This window comes from Colletotrichum aenigma, assembly GCF_013390185.1.
Source record: "Colletotrichum aenigma strain Cg56 chromosome Unknown KSG_Cg56_contig01, whole genome shotgun sequence".
NCBI lineage: Eukaryota > Fungi > Ascomycota > Sordariomycetes > Glomerellales > Glomerellaceae > Colletotrichum > Colletotrichum aenigma.
The window spans coordinates 536,886-550,397 of NW_023500907.1; the positions used below are offsets into that span (position 1 = coordinate 536,886).

The window sequence follows — 13,512 nt, forward strand, 5'->3', positions numbered from 1 at the left end:
TTTAGTAAATAGCTTTTACGTTGCCGAGCCTCATGTCCGTTAGTTGGCTTCATGAGTATGCACCTTGACGCATGGATACTATTGGCCAATATGCGCAAATGTACTCACGAGGCATGATTCACAAACAATATTTCTGATATCTCTGCTTGCTGATGTGCATGAAAGCTGGCCAGCCACCAAAGAGTCTCATGTACGCCAAGAAGTGATATTGCTGACGGTGGTCTGACTACTGCACCCTCAGCCCAAGGGCTAATCCTTGCAACCACATCATGGTCAAAACTGAGCCCTATCCCCGGACTCGTTTGATCAACGTTCCATGTTCAATATACACCTCTCTGCAACTACGTTCGGAATGCAATAAAGGTCTGAAGTCTACAATCTTTCATTCACACGCGACTATCTTTTAGGAAGTTTCCTTCTTGGGGCATCCGAGACATCACGGCCGAAAGTTCCTTCGCTGACCTTCCAACATTGCCAACGTCTTCCGAACGAGACATGGAAACCAGCGACCATGAAACTACTGTTGATTCCTTCGTCAGCAGCATAGAACATGTGAACTCTTCATCTTTCAGCAACGAGGGCGGTCGGATGAAAGCTCTCTTAGCAGCACAGGCTCTGTTGGTCCGACTCGAGTCGCCGTGGGACACGGCTGTGAGACTCAACATGACTCAAGTAGGCCCCTCGATTCCAGGCCAAATTTTGTGATATATACGCCTAACGACTGCTCTTATTACAGCCGGCTCTTGGTGCTGCTATAAGAACGGTGAAGGATCTGGAGTTATTCGAGAGATGGAACGAGCACGGAAACGGACCGCTTACAAGCGCACAAGCGGCGGAGATTATCGGAGGCAAATGCGATCCTGCGTTGCTTTGTGAGTTTGAACTTGCCTAAATTCTTTTTGCCGCGCTTATCAACAAAATCAGACCGGCTTCTCCGTCTCCTGGCAGCAAACCATCTTCTAGAAGAGGTATCACTTGGCACATTCAAGCCTACGCAATTTGGCGTTGCTATCACAGCACCTGTGTTCAATGGGCTCTTCAGTAGTTAGTATGTTCGAAGAATGCCGCATGCGTGAAAGTTTCTGGACTGAACAAACCCTCAGCTACAACTTCATCCTGCCAATCTACGCAAAACTACCAAAGTTCTTCGAAGCAACCGGGTACAAGAATCCTAAAGACCCTAGACACTCGGGATTTCAATACGCCCATGGATGGGATGGAGACCTTTGGTCCTACTATCAAGCTCATCCCAAGGAGGAGGAAGAGTTCAGCATCATACAACAAAGCATTTCGGCGCAACAGCCTGCGTGGACAGATATCTACCCTGCAGAATCGCTTCTCGACACAAGCCCTGACGCACCATTGCTAGTTGACATCGGGGGTAGCATTGGCCACGACATTCTGAAGTTCCACGCCCTTTATCCCGAGAAAGCTTCACGACTGTACCTGGAGGACTTGGGATCCGTGATAGAAAAGGCGAAACTTCCATCTGGCGTTAACAAGGTGGCTTACGATTTCTTTAAGCCGCAGCCCATCAAAGGTTTGTCTCGTTATTGCTTTAGTAGGTATACCTAGGTTAACCGGCTGTTAGGTGCACGAGCATACTTGATGCACTCCATACTTCATGATTGGTCTGATGATCCGGCTCGGAAGATACTTGAGATGCAAAAGGATGCGATGACTCCAGGATACAGCCGGTTACTCATACACGAACACATAGACGTGGAAGGCCCTGCATACCCTCAGGCTACCGCTTTCGACATTCAAATGATGGCTATGGTATCAGGAAGGGAGAGATCCGAGAAGGATTGGCGGCAGCTTCTCGCATCAGTTGGATTCAGTGTGGTGAGGATTTGGAAATTGCCTTCGGCGGCGCATAGCATCATTGAGGTTGAAGTATTACCGGTCTAGGCAAGTACGCCCCAAGACGGGAAGTTAAATGGTGCAAAAGGCGTCAAGAAGACTTCGAAACTCGATAGGGACAGTTTTTCTACATGAAACCTAATATTACAAAACGCATCGTTCAAGTATGTCGAAAAGCATTCCGTACTCATCTGCCGAACTCAGATGTCGCTTAAGCCGCGAGTCTGGGTACGAGCACTCTCTACAATTCCATCGGCAGTTCGAAGCTTCTCAATTACCTCGTCGAGATCATTTCGCTGTTGGACGATGTGTTCATCCTCCCGAGCCAGCTTCTCAACCTCTTCTTCCGTCAATGTGAACATCCATTTTGTTGAAAGACCCCTAAGAGGTCCTGTCTCGTGAGAAATAAAGCTCTCGGTAATATTACTAGTAACATGCTCAATGAAGTTACCCAGCGATATCTATCAATCAACGAGAGTTAGTTGATGCCTTTGTGATCGGGGATGGAGGCATACCTCGTAATACACCTTGACAACATCATGGACGTCATTGACCATGTTTTCTTCCGCAGAATGGTGGAAAAGGTGAAATATGGCAGCCCAATGATCCTCGGCGGAATGATACCCTTGTGTGGGCGGATATGAAACGATAGCCTTCATCAGCCGAAGACTGCGGAAAGCCTGGAGTTTCTGCTGGAACCTCACATCCGTGGTCTGCAAATGGGACTCTCTCTCGCGCCGGCAGTGCTCTCTCAACTCTGCAAGAGCCCTTTCTTTCGTTTGTCGCTGAAATTGAGCAATGACCGCCGAGAGCTCTTTCTGAATGATTTCACAGCCACTGCTTGAGCAGACCTGCCGAAGGATCTTGTCGGCTGCGTGCTCGACATACCTGCCGACCTCATTGATATGCTCCTCTGCAATGCGCTCCCACAACTCTGATTGTTTCATGAATAAGACCCGGATAACCTCAGTGTTGATGAGACCAGGAAGCTCAGTTGTCTGCCAGATTTTGAGCTGAGATTGGATTTCTTTCGCAAAGGACGCTGCCGTTTCATCTTTCACGCCTTTCGCTTGTCCCACACGCCCTTTCCTTGGAGGTGTGGTGGGAGGAGTAACCGTGGGATCTGATTGCTGAGGTGGAACGGGTGGATAGTTGGTTGACATCTTATTGGCAAGCTCCTTTATAGGATCGATGTCAGGGTCTTCGAAGTCGAAGGTGTGGCCTCCCTCTTTCATTGCCTGGGTAAAGCTCTCATTGGCGCTGCGAGTCAAGGCTCTCACTCTCATGGTCTCATCGTCGAGGAACCCGGGAAAGTAGAGTGCCCTGTTTGTGATTTTGCAATACTTTTGAAGAATGTCTCTCAGGTATTGTTGGCGCAGATTGTGTGTTGGCCTCGGGTCTCCAAGGCTCTTCCTGGAGACCTCGGCTGTCGAAAGGAGCCTTGATATCGTATCTCGAATGGTAGGGAAGTTGTCTCGAATGCGAGCGCAAAGAAGGTTTCCGAGGTGTCTCTTCAGCATTTGAGAGCCGCGACGATTTGGGCTTATCTTGTTCCAAGGAGGCTGGTCAAATAGTTGGCTTTCAGCTTCTTGGAGATTGAAGTCGTCGCCATCCTTCGCCGATCGATTTCTCACAACAAACCAGCCATCCTGCATGGACTTGTCGGCGTATTCGCCAGTACCATTGGCGATGTCGACAATCTGACAAAGCGTGAATAAAGGAGCTCCGGATTCTGTGGGTTTGTGAAGATATTTACCTCGTCTGCATCGTGCAACATGTCGCACTTTGTGAAAACCCCGACGAGCCGTTTTTTCTCTACCACAGCAGTCTTCATGAAGATCTCTTGCCGTGCTAAATCTGTTACCGCGTCGGCCACACAGCTTCCAAACAGTTACTAGAGGGTCTCATACGACGGGGGAAATGGAACTTACATAACAATGTTGGCAGGCTGTTTCATGTAATCATCAATCATCTTGTTCACTGCCTTCATCTCGTACTCGTTCACGGCAACGGCATTTGATATAAGTCCGGGCACATCGAGAATACTGAAATGGGATCGGGAAGGCCCTGAAAGCTCGATGCGAAGAACCTGAGTGGCAAAGTTCTTCTTTCCTTTGCCTTTTCCGCGTCGAATTCCCATGTATTGGGTTGAGATCTGGAACAAAATTAGCTTCGCCGAATATCTTGTTCTCGAGTACCGCGACACTTACCTCATCCATGACCCTTTTGAAGTCATCGACTCCAAGGCGGTCAGTCGTGTAGACATAGTCCCTGTAGGAGGGGTCTTCAGGATATCCAAAACGGTCAGGAACCTCGGGCTCGGCAATGGTGATCCTGACCGTGCTGACAGTATCGGGAGCCGTCCTGCGGGAGACGATCCTCGTTGCAAAGCGAGTACAGCAACCCGTACCCACTGGGAAGGGTATATCTGTCAGACTCTGCAGTAGTGACGACTTCCCTGCCGATTGGCCGCCAGCAATGATAAGCTATGATAGCCGTGATCAGTGATGCTTGAACCTAGACGATTGGACGATGGGCGATCGAATACCTGAGGAATCGCAAGTTCCTGGCTAACTCCGCATGACTGCAGTCTGTCTATAGCATCAAACAGAATTTTGCTGTCCTTGCTGTCAAAAGGATTCTCGGATATGGCCTTATCCTGAATCCCTTGACTCTGATGATCGTCGAGACCGGGAGCGGATGCCACTGAGTCGAAGTGTTCATCTACGACAGATTCGGCATCGGACCTGTCGCTAGGGGCATCCCAATAGCCTTTCGACGTAGGCGACTCCAGTCCTGTACCCCCGTGGTCCGACTGAAAGAGCCCAGGAGACGGAAACGCCACTTCAGCCATGTTGCAAAGTAGGAATCAAATGAAATTGGGATTGAGGTATGACTGGTTAACAGAGATTGGAAATCAATTCCAAAAGAAATTCAATGAATGGGAGACTTGATACGAATGAAAAACACTAAAAGATTTTGCGTGGTATAATTTCGTGTTTAACAGGAGACGCTATTTATAAGAGGAGCTACCGAGCCCATGCGAAGCAGCCAGAGAGGATGGCGACGGAGTCGAACCAAAATCAGAAGCGCCTTTAGTCGCCCGTCAAGAACACTAGCGACAAGCGTGCAGTTTGAACACATTCACATACGAAGTCAAATCTGCCTTGCCAACCAACGTAGATGCAGATGTCGTCCGACTTCTCCTTTCTTGCTGAATCGCGTCATGAATTTCTGGGTCTGAGATGCGTGGGCTTGAAACCAGACAGAAGAGCGCTATTGGTTGCTGCAACACACCATACAAGGCACCCACGCCAATTGAGGTTCAGTTGATTGTATGCAGGAGTTCCCCAATGTGGTCCAGTTGCGGCTGTTGGTAGCAGGTTCGGCCAGGGACCTGGCCCAAATCCATGTGCGGATGCGATTTGCCCGCACGCTTATCAGTTCAAACGGACCCGAGGGAATGGTCGCGAAACGGGCTGAGCCTTCTTGGCCTCGGCCACGCCGACTCACATGCACTCAATAAACACCGACATTTAACGCCAGTAACGGGCCTGGCCCCAGATGGCAGGTCGCTGCACGGAGGCCATGTCCAGTCATGGCACGTCGACCGATGGTGGACAGGGGCGAACCGAAACCTGGACAGTCGTAGGCAACCAACAGCCTCCTGATGGTCTTCCCTGATGCGTCCCCTCCAACGAACAAGGCTTAATCCAATGAAGTGATATCAATTGCCCAGCGAATCTCAAAAAGCAATACGTGGCATACGAAGAGTTTAGACACCCGTCATAACTGGAAATATTGGCCCTGTATCCATGCACAAACAGGGGCTGCATCAAGGCGCAAGGAGTAGTTGCATAGCTGTAAGTGACCTACGAGTCTAAACATGAATACGAGAAAGCCTCCTTGAATCAGCCCCAAGATCAAAATGGTCACATCCAGAAGCGCCAGCGGCTCAGATGTTTCACGCCTTCTCCTCGTGCCGCGCCGTGACGATCACGCCAGCTTTCTCCCCATCCTCCGTAGACGCCTGATACATGTCCTCGGGCTTGTACTTGCCAAACTTGCGTAGCGGGACGCCCTCGTTGAACATCCGGTCAATCTGCTCCAGTGACTTGCCCTTGCACTCCGGGATACAGAACCATGTAAAAACAAATGCAAGGACAAGGATGCCTGCAAAGATGAAGCCGACCTTGGAACCAAGTCCGGCGCCTGGAGTGTACAATAAGTGGGGAATGCTGAAGTTGACGAGGAAGTTGGCCAAGACATTGACCATCGAGGCCGTTCGCTGGGAGGCGTCGCGGAGGCGCAGGGCGGGGATCTCGGTTGACACGACATAGTTGAGGGGTGCCCATGCCAAGACATAGGACGCCGCGAAGACGGTCAGCATCGCCACAATGCCTGTCTTGACGGCAAATGATGGATCCGAAACTGTGCCGAGGGAGCCCATGGTCACGATGGCTGCAAACTGCAAGACAGCACCGATCAGAAGGAGAGGCCTGTAATCATGCTCGTCAACGTTGTCCACCAAGATTTCAAGGAGGACAGGGATAACACATACCGTCTTCCTACGCGATCAGTCAGATAGAGACCAATGAAGACCATGACCAGATTGACAATTGCGTTGACAATGGTCATGGTGAAAGGATTGACGGTCCCGATATCCTTGATGAAGATTGCGCCATACGTCGATGCGAACGCCTGACCGGTAGCTTGTTGGAAGAAGTTCATAACCGTGACCACGACAGTCCTCTTCAAGTTGACGCCTTTGAACAACTCCCAGTATTTCCCTTGTTCGACCTCCTGTTTCAGAGCGTACTGTAAAGCAGCAAACTGTTCGTCGATTTCGGCGTCTGTGATCGTACCTACTCGGAGTTTCTTGAGCGATGCGTGGGCTTCTTCAACTCTGTCCTGGGTTAAGAGCCATCGCGGCGACTTTTCAAAAAGGTTAGTCTTTGTACATCGCAGAATTGGAGATTCAGAAATCACCTCGGGGATGAAGAAGATGAGGCACATCACTATGACTGGGATGACGTAGAAGAGCCCCATCGGGATTCTCCAGGACGCGTTTCCCTCCAGTGTGCTGGTGCCCCTGCAGACAGAGTTGACGATCAGAGTCCCGAACTATTAGCCACGTCAGTCAGTCTGGGTAAGTATCCGTCAACAACGGTTGTCTGTTACCATAAGACTAAATTGGTAGGATCCGACAGCGAAACCTCGGATCTCGGATGGCACGATTTCTGATTGGTAGACTGGCACCACTGCCAACTCCATCCCAACGTAGATGTCTTGGAGATGTTAGAGTCACACTTAATCAAGATTCAAACGCTGCCTTACAGTTGAGAATACGTGCGGCCATTATTTGCTCTTTGGTGGATGAAGTCAAAGCAATCGTTGCCGGAATTACTGCCCAGGCACTCATGCCAAACATGCACCAGCGACGACCCCAACGGGCACTGACGAGACTGCCGATGATGACGCCAGCGGCGAACCCGATGTAGTTGAGACTGTTGAACAACGATAACCAAGTAGGAGGAATCTTCCACTTTCCGGTTGTCGGATCCTGGTCGCCAAATTGCTTCTGGAAGGCGTCCATTGCCTGCGTCGTGGAGTAGCCCGCGTTGTCGAAGCCATAGTTGAAGGTCGAGATGGCGACTACGGTGAACGCGACCGCGAGGATCCGATTGAAGTGCTTGAGAATCCTATTTGGCGCCATGATGAAGGAAGTCTTCGATCAGAATGAGGGAATCCACGCCGCAGCTGACAGAGTAGGCTGGGGGAAGGAGATAGTGCATCGCGGATCTTTGAGTATTTGAACGCGTTCGCGGCGTTGAACCGTGTGCCTTGTTGGTTGGTATTAAGCTAGGCCTCTCTTCCTTGCAAGGTGGGGTTGAGCTCAAGGATCCAGCGGTTTGGCCTCCACTAGCAAACAATAAAACTCGTTCGACCTGCGGACTGATGGCAAACCAACACACGGCATGGCGGAGACGGGAGGTTTCCCCGACTTGGGGAAACCCACGGGGGAAGAAGCCGTTCAACGCGCTAGGCACTCGGGAGACATTTCCTGGAGGAAAATTGTGGAGGAGCTGAGCCCAGAACGAGAATCTTCTGGCGGGTGACCGGCCGGCTGGGTATTTGGCGTTGGACTAGGGTAGCTCCGGGGGCCGGAACTCGGGGGGAGGCAAAGCAGCAAACAACATCACGGAACTCGGGCGGAACAGAGCGCGAACTCATTCCCCCCCCGACTTCCCAACCCCATCACCCGATCTCATGCATCTTTCACATACATGTTTGGCAGAAGTTGCGGGTAAGGAAAGCATGGAGGCGGCTGCTCCATATCGAGCGTCCGGACGACCCCGAAAGGGCCTGCAGATTTGTTTCCAGTGCCGGAACCGAAAGGTAAGTTTTTTTTTTCGGCCTCGGATCAGAGGTGCTCCGCTTCGGGAGAGGGTCAGCGTTCCTAACCCGCATTCGATCAGGTCCGATGTGACGGCTCACCTGGGGGATGCGAAAACTGTCGCCGACTCAAATTTCACTGCTCTTTCTCAGTACCTGATGCATCTTTTGAAGATGAAGGGCCAGCTGGACAGGCGGATCCGAGCCACTTGAGGCTGGAGAAGAGGCGCGTCCGCAGAGCATGCATTCAATGTCGGGCCAAGAAAACAAAATGCTGTGGGACACAGCCATCCTGCAGGAGATGCTCCCAAAGAGGCGCTCCTTGTCAATACCCAGATCTGACTGCCACTACATCGCCGAAATCCCACCGGCAGCCAGTTACAACATCGGCTGACGAGTCTGTCAATGATGGCAATACGCGTAGAGCGTCTTCATCAGCACGGGGTACCTCGATCGCGCCGTCGCCAGCACCGTCCCCCGGCTTGTACGTAGAAGCCCGCCTCCGAAGCCCGGTGTATGCTGACATTCTACCCCAGTGAGTTGAACGTAAATAAGTCAATCATCAAACAGCACATTGACGCCTTCTTCGACCTGGTCTATCCTATCCCCTGCTATGGCTTCATCCACAAGGCCACATTCTGTCAAAGTTGGGCACAAGACAACCACAACCCTCGACTTTTGAAGGCCATGTGTGGCCTTACAGCACGCTATCTTGCCTCGGGAGACCAAGGGCGTCTGCAACAAGCGACTAGATGGATACAGGAAGCGGAAATGCAACTCTTCATGCGACTGAGCGACCCCTCGCTGTCGGATATTGAAGCACTCATGCTCACAACTCTGGATCATATCATGGCCCGCCGGTTCAGTAAGATGCTGATATCTGCATGCCTTGCAGCCCGGCTAGCCTACATGATGAGGTTGAACTATGAAGATGGCCGCCATGGGTTTCTGATGCAAGAGCGCCGGAGACGTCTTATGTGGGCTATTTTTACACTTGACACACTTTACTCTAGTGGTCGGGCTGAGTTCACTGGATGCTCAAAAGAGACGATTCACGTGCAACTGCCGTGTAATGAGCGGTCGTTCACTCTGGATATCCCTGTTATGACGGAACCTTTGTCACCTCCTGATATACCTACTACTTCTGATCTGGGGCTTATGGCATACAACATCCGGGTCCTGGACATCCGAGATCGTATCCAGAGGTGACATTCACCCTTCTCGCTGGTAGTCCATCTTAGCTAACGTCAGTGGAAAGGCTCTCTCACACGATAACGCACCGTCCAAAGCCACTTCCGGAATGCATCGAGCAGTTGAAAGGACTTGCTGATGAGCTCGAGAACTTACGCCGTTCATTACCACAACACTATCACTTCGACAAGAAGAACTTATTCCTTCGCGCATACACCCCCCAAAGAACATCATTCGTCATGTTTCATGCGTGGTGGCACCAATGCCAGTGCGACATGTATCGATTTACCATTCCTGGATTCCGTGAAGGGCTGCCATTCGAAGAGCTGCAAGGCCTGTCACCAGAATTTGTCGCTTATTGTAGAGACCGCTGCCTTGAGCACGCGCTAGCTGTATCGAACATCATGGCTACGGTAAATGAAATGGGGAAGGACATCTTCATTACTGACCCGTCCCTCGCCATGTGCGCCTTCCATTCCGCACGCGTCATCTCCCGCCTCGGCTCACCAGAATTCTCACGCTTACCAAGAGCAGTATTGTTAGCCAAGCTTCAAGCTTGCTCGGATATCCTCGAAACTCCCTCCGAAGTTTACCCAACGACAAAATTGCTCCGAGGCGGTATAGCGGATCTGATCCACGATGCCGAACGGAATTCTGGTGACTCTAGCCCGCTGAGGTCCGACTGGGACTTGGAGAAGCCCCATGAAAATGCCGGCGAGGTTGCCTCTGCGCCGGATAGTACCGGCAGGGGCTCACGTGAAGTGTACTCCAAATACAGCGTGACGGATGAAATACGAAAGCTTAAGTTTCAACAAGATGGCGAGGATAATGTGCAGCCATACCTGGACGACAGTCGAGAGACGAGAGATCAGCATGATATGGCCCATCCACATGCCTTCGGGATGCCCGACATCTCCAAGCCCGACGGCGCTCAGTCCTACATGGCAATGCAGCAAGGTATGACAGGGAATTCGTTCGGGTTCCCGCCTGCTGGATTTGGAGGCAACACTGCGGCGTATGACGTTTCCATGACGCTGGGATTCGAGCCAAGTTATGAGGAATGCCAGCCAGATCTGTTCTTGGACTCATTTATGCCGCTTCAGACCGACTGGAATATGGCCGATCCTGGGTGCTTTTGAGATTCAGGGCTGCTTTTAGTCACATACCGAAGGTCTTGCCATCATGAAGTAATTTTAAAGCACAAAATCTATGTATTCCGTCTCATTATGCTCCTGTCTGAACTCGATTTGCTATGATTTGCGAGAAGGTCAGAGACCGTTCCAGAAAATGCTCTTCTCAATCTTGAAGGAACCCGTCAATCCTTCAGTCGCGGACACCACATTAACAAGGTAGTCCCCTTTCTCGCAACACCAGCTGTTCCTCTTCTCATCCCAGACGGCCGTACTATATTTGTCGATGGGAATCGTTGCAAGTTTCCGCTCACCTGGCTCAAGATAGATTTTCTTAAAGCCCTTGAGCTCTTGTCGCGGCCGGGCAAATTTTGATTCTTGAGAGACGGCGATGTAGCGGATGTACATTTGAATAACCTCAGCGCCCGCCCTCTTGCCGGTGTTTTGTATGCTGAATTGAACATGGGATGGGCTGACTTGAATACCTGAAATGTCGAAAGTTGTGTAGCTCAGTCCGTGGCTTTATGAAGTTTCTGTCAGCTCAACCTCGAACTTAACCGGATACGAGATACCAACTCACCCGAAAGGGAATGCAGGCGTGATACGACGCGTCTCATACCATCGGTATCCAACGAACACGCCCTCGGAGTAATGCACCTTCCCGTTGTCACTACCAAAGCTAAGGAAGGCAGGGTTGTCTTCCAAACGGTCAGGGAAAGTCATTGGTAGCTTGCCGCTCGGGTTGATGCGCCCGAAGAGGACATCTGCGACAGCGTTCCCGGCTTCGTTGCCGCCGTACCAGCTGTGAATCATTGACTTCGCCGAGTGCCTCCAGAGCATCCGGATGGGGTTCCCTGCTTGTGTGACGATGATGGCGTCTGGCTGGGCTTCCAACACAGCAGAAATAAGTTTGTCGACATGAGGAGGCAAGTCCATGTTTTTTCTGTCCTTGCCTTCCTTTTCCAGGTCGGCCTGCGCGTGTGTGAGCTTGGTTTGTCGAACTTCAGAGCCGACTTACGTTTAGACCAGCTACAACCACAGTGTACTTGCATCTCTTGGCCAGCTCGACTGCTCTCCGGATGCCTTCTTTACGATCGATTTTCCGACACCCGCCAAGTCTGCAAGCCCCACCTGGAATTGCTAGCAACGAGCCACCAGTTACCTTTGATGTCGAGGCACTCCCCGCCTCCACCCGAAGGACATAGCGCTCCCCGGCTGTCATCTCGTAGACAGCTCGCCTTTCTGCAGATCCTTTACCAAAGAACATCCCGCCTGGTGTCTGTTCAGTTGAATTATCGATGACAAGTTCGTCGTTGATGTACAAATTGCTTTCTCCGTATGATGCGAGACCGAATTCGTAAGGCGCGGTGTGTTCGGGTGTGAAATGCGCTCGCATAGACATGAAAAACGTCTCCGCCTTGTCGGGATGTCTGTAGTCCATCAGTTGATATGTGGTGTCGGGTATTGTGACGTGATCAAATGGCCTTCGGCCAGCTGTGGCATGTGGTTCATTGAACATCTCGATGGTAACCCCTGGGAGACCTGCGTCGTTGAAGACATGTTCTGCAGTGAAGGGAGGCAGCAAGATGTGTCCATAGACGCCAGGTTCATGGTGGACCTTCGCGTTTGGTGGTAGTGACCCTCGGATACCCTGCAGGACAGAGCTGGTGTAGTAGGGCCGCAAACTAGCACTTCCACCACCACATGCAGCCGGGATCTCTGCATTGGGTCCAATCACAGCCACTTCATCGCATTGTTCTGCTGTCAGCGGTAAGATGTTCTCCTCATTCTTCAACAACACAATGCTTTCGCCAGCTAGGCGTCGATTGAGATTTTGATCCTCAGGCACATCCCGAGTGGTCTCTTCCTTTCCAACTCTTGCCAAAGCCGCATCATTGACAAACTCCAAGACCTTCCTGGCGCGTTTATCGATAGTATGTTGCGCAACCTTGCCCGAGAAAACCGCAGCAAGGGCCCCCTTTTCGCGATATCTGCTAGGTCCAGGCATCTCAATGTCGACACCGGCATTCAAGGCGGCTTCGCAAGAGTAGGTCCCGTACCTGAGAAATTAGCCATTATCTACGAATGGACAGAGAGACTGCTGGTACCAATCGCTCATGATGAGCCCGTCAAATCCCCACTCTTTCCTCAAGATATTTTGTAAGATCTTGGGACTTTCTGAGACGTGCAATCCCTGAACCTTGTTGTAGGACGACATAACAACTCTTGGATTGCTATCTCGTAAGGCGATTTGGAAGGGCATGAGATAGATCTCACGTAGAGCTCTGTCAGATATGCAAACATCGACCGACATCTTTTCCGTTTCTTGATCATTCGCCACGAAGTGCTTGAGAGCGGCTAGGGTTCCCCGTGACTGAACGCCTTTGATGATAGAACCCGCAAGAATTCCGCTGAGATGCGGGTCTTCTGAGAAGGATTCAAAGCCGCGGCCATTCAGTGGCGACCGGATGATGTTTACTGTTGGGCCAAGCCAGACATGAGCTCCTTTGGCTTCGCACTCTTTGGATAATAGTTTGCCGGTCTGTTCAATCAGCTCAGGATTCCAGGTCGCTCCTAAGCCGCTTCCGCAGGGTATGCACAAGGCCGGCACCGGGTTGAAGAACCTGGAGCCCCGGACGCCGTTGGGCCCATCGGTGCATTTGACAGCCGGGACGTTGTACTGTGGAAGAGGTGTGGAGTGCCAAAAGTCGGAACCTTCGAGTCTGTCAATTGACATCCTTAAATTGCAGGGGATGGCCTACCTGCTAGCAGCGAGATCTTTTCGGCGAGAGTGGCGTTCTCCAGGACATGTTCGATGTTGACCAGCTTCCGCGGGGGTGCCTCCATGGCAGAATCATTCCGTTCAGCACCCATTGTGCACCAGACTGAGGTCCTTCACAAACCGTTTGAATGACAGGTAAGCCTTGAGTAC

The 13,512-nt window shown here is 51.3% G+C and overlaps 5 protein-coding genes across 5 annotated transcripts; 2 read left to right on the forward strand and 3 right to left on the reverse strand.

Annotated features, from left to right (window-relative positions):
* Positions 1 to 495: 495 nt before the first annotated feature.
* CGCA056_v000147 (O-methyltransferase) lies at positions 496 to 1,911 on the forward strand (the record flags this gene model as incomplete). The annotated part of the gene is made up of 5 exons (XM_037315408.1): positions 496 to 672; positions 737 to 872; positions 925 to 1,048; positions 1,104 to 1,540; positions 1,592 to 1,911. 5 exons carry the CDS (start codon positions 496 to 498, stop codon positions 1,909 to 1,911), a joined length of 1,194 nt encoding a protein of 397 aa, XP_037185331.1.
* A 152-nt stretch (positions 1,912 to 2,063) lies between these two features.
* On the reverse strand, positions 2,064 to 4,717 carry dymA (Dynamin-A; the record flags this gene model as incomplete). The annotated part of the gene is made up of 6 exons (XM_037315409.1): positions 2,064 to 2,324; positions 2,379 to 3,563; positions 3,620 to 3,743; positions 3,795 to 4,018; positions 4,074 to 4,349; positions 4,412 to 4,717. 6 exons carry the CDS (start codon positions 4,715 to 4,717, stop codon positions 2,064 to 2,066), a joined length of 2,376 nt encoding a protein of 791 aa, XP_037186223.1.
* A 1,110-nt stretch (positions 4,718 to 5,827) lies between these two features.
* On the reverse strand, positions 5,828 to 7,579 carry fmqE-0 (MFS transporter fmqE; the record flags this gene model as incomplete). Its single annotated transcript, XM_037315410.1, has 5 exons — positions 5,828 to 6,362; positions 6,425 to 6,798; positions 6,853 to 6,987; positions 7,045 to 7,151; positions 7,201 to 7,579. The coding sequence occupies 5 exons, from the start codon at positions 7,577 to 7,579 to the stop codon at positions 5,828 to 5,830; spliced, it is 1,530 nt and encodes a 509-aa protein (XP_037186224.1).
* A 951-nt stretch (positions 7,580 to 8,530) lies between these two features.
* CGCA056_v000150 (putative transcriptional regulatory protein) lies at positions 8,531 to 10,589 on the forward strand (the record flags this gene model as incomplete). Its single annotated transcript, XM_037315411.1, has 4 exons — positions 8,531 to 8,583; positions 8,684 to 8,743; positions 8,796 to 9,464; positions 9,518 to 10,589. 4 exons carry the CDS (start codon positions 8,531 to 8,533, stop codon positions 10,587 to 10,589), a joined length of 1,854 nt encoding a protein of 617 aa, XP_037185153.1.
* Positions 10,590 to 10,718: 129 nt separating this feature from the next.
* Positions 10,719 to 13,454, reverse strand: bglK-1 (putative beta-glucosidase K; the record flags this gene model as incomplete). The annotated part of the gene is made up of 5 exons (XM_037315412.1): positions 10,719 to 11,100; positions 11,161 to 11,552; positions 11,599 to 12,640; positions 12,689 to 13,295; positions 13,343 to 13,454. The coding sequence occupies 5 exons, from the start codon at positions 13,452 to 13,454 to the stop codon at positions 10,719 to 10,721; spliced, it is 2,535 nt and encodes an 844-aa protein (XP_037185152.1).
* Positions 13,455 to 13,512: the final 58 nt, after the last annotated feature.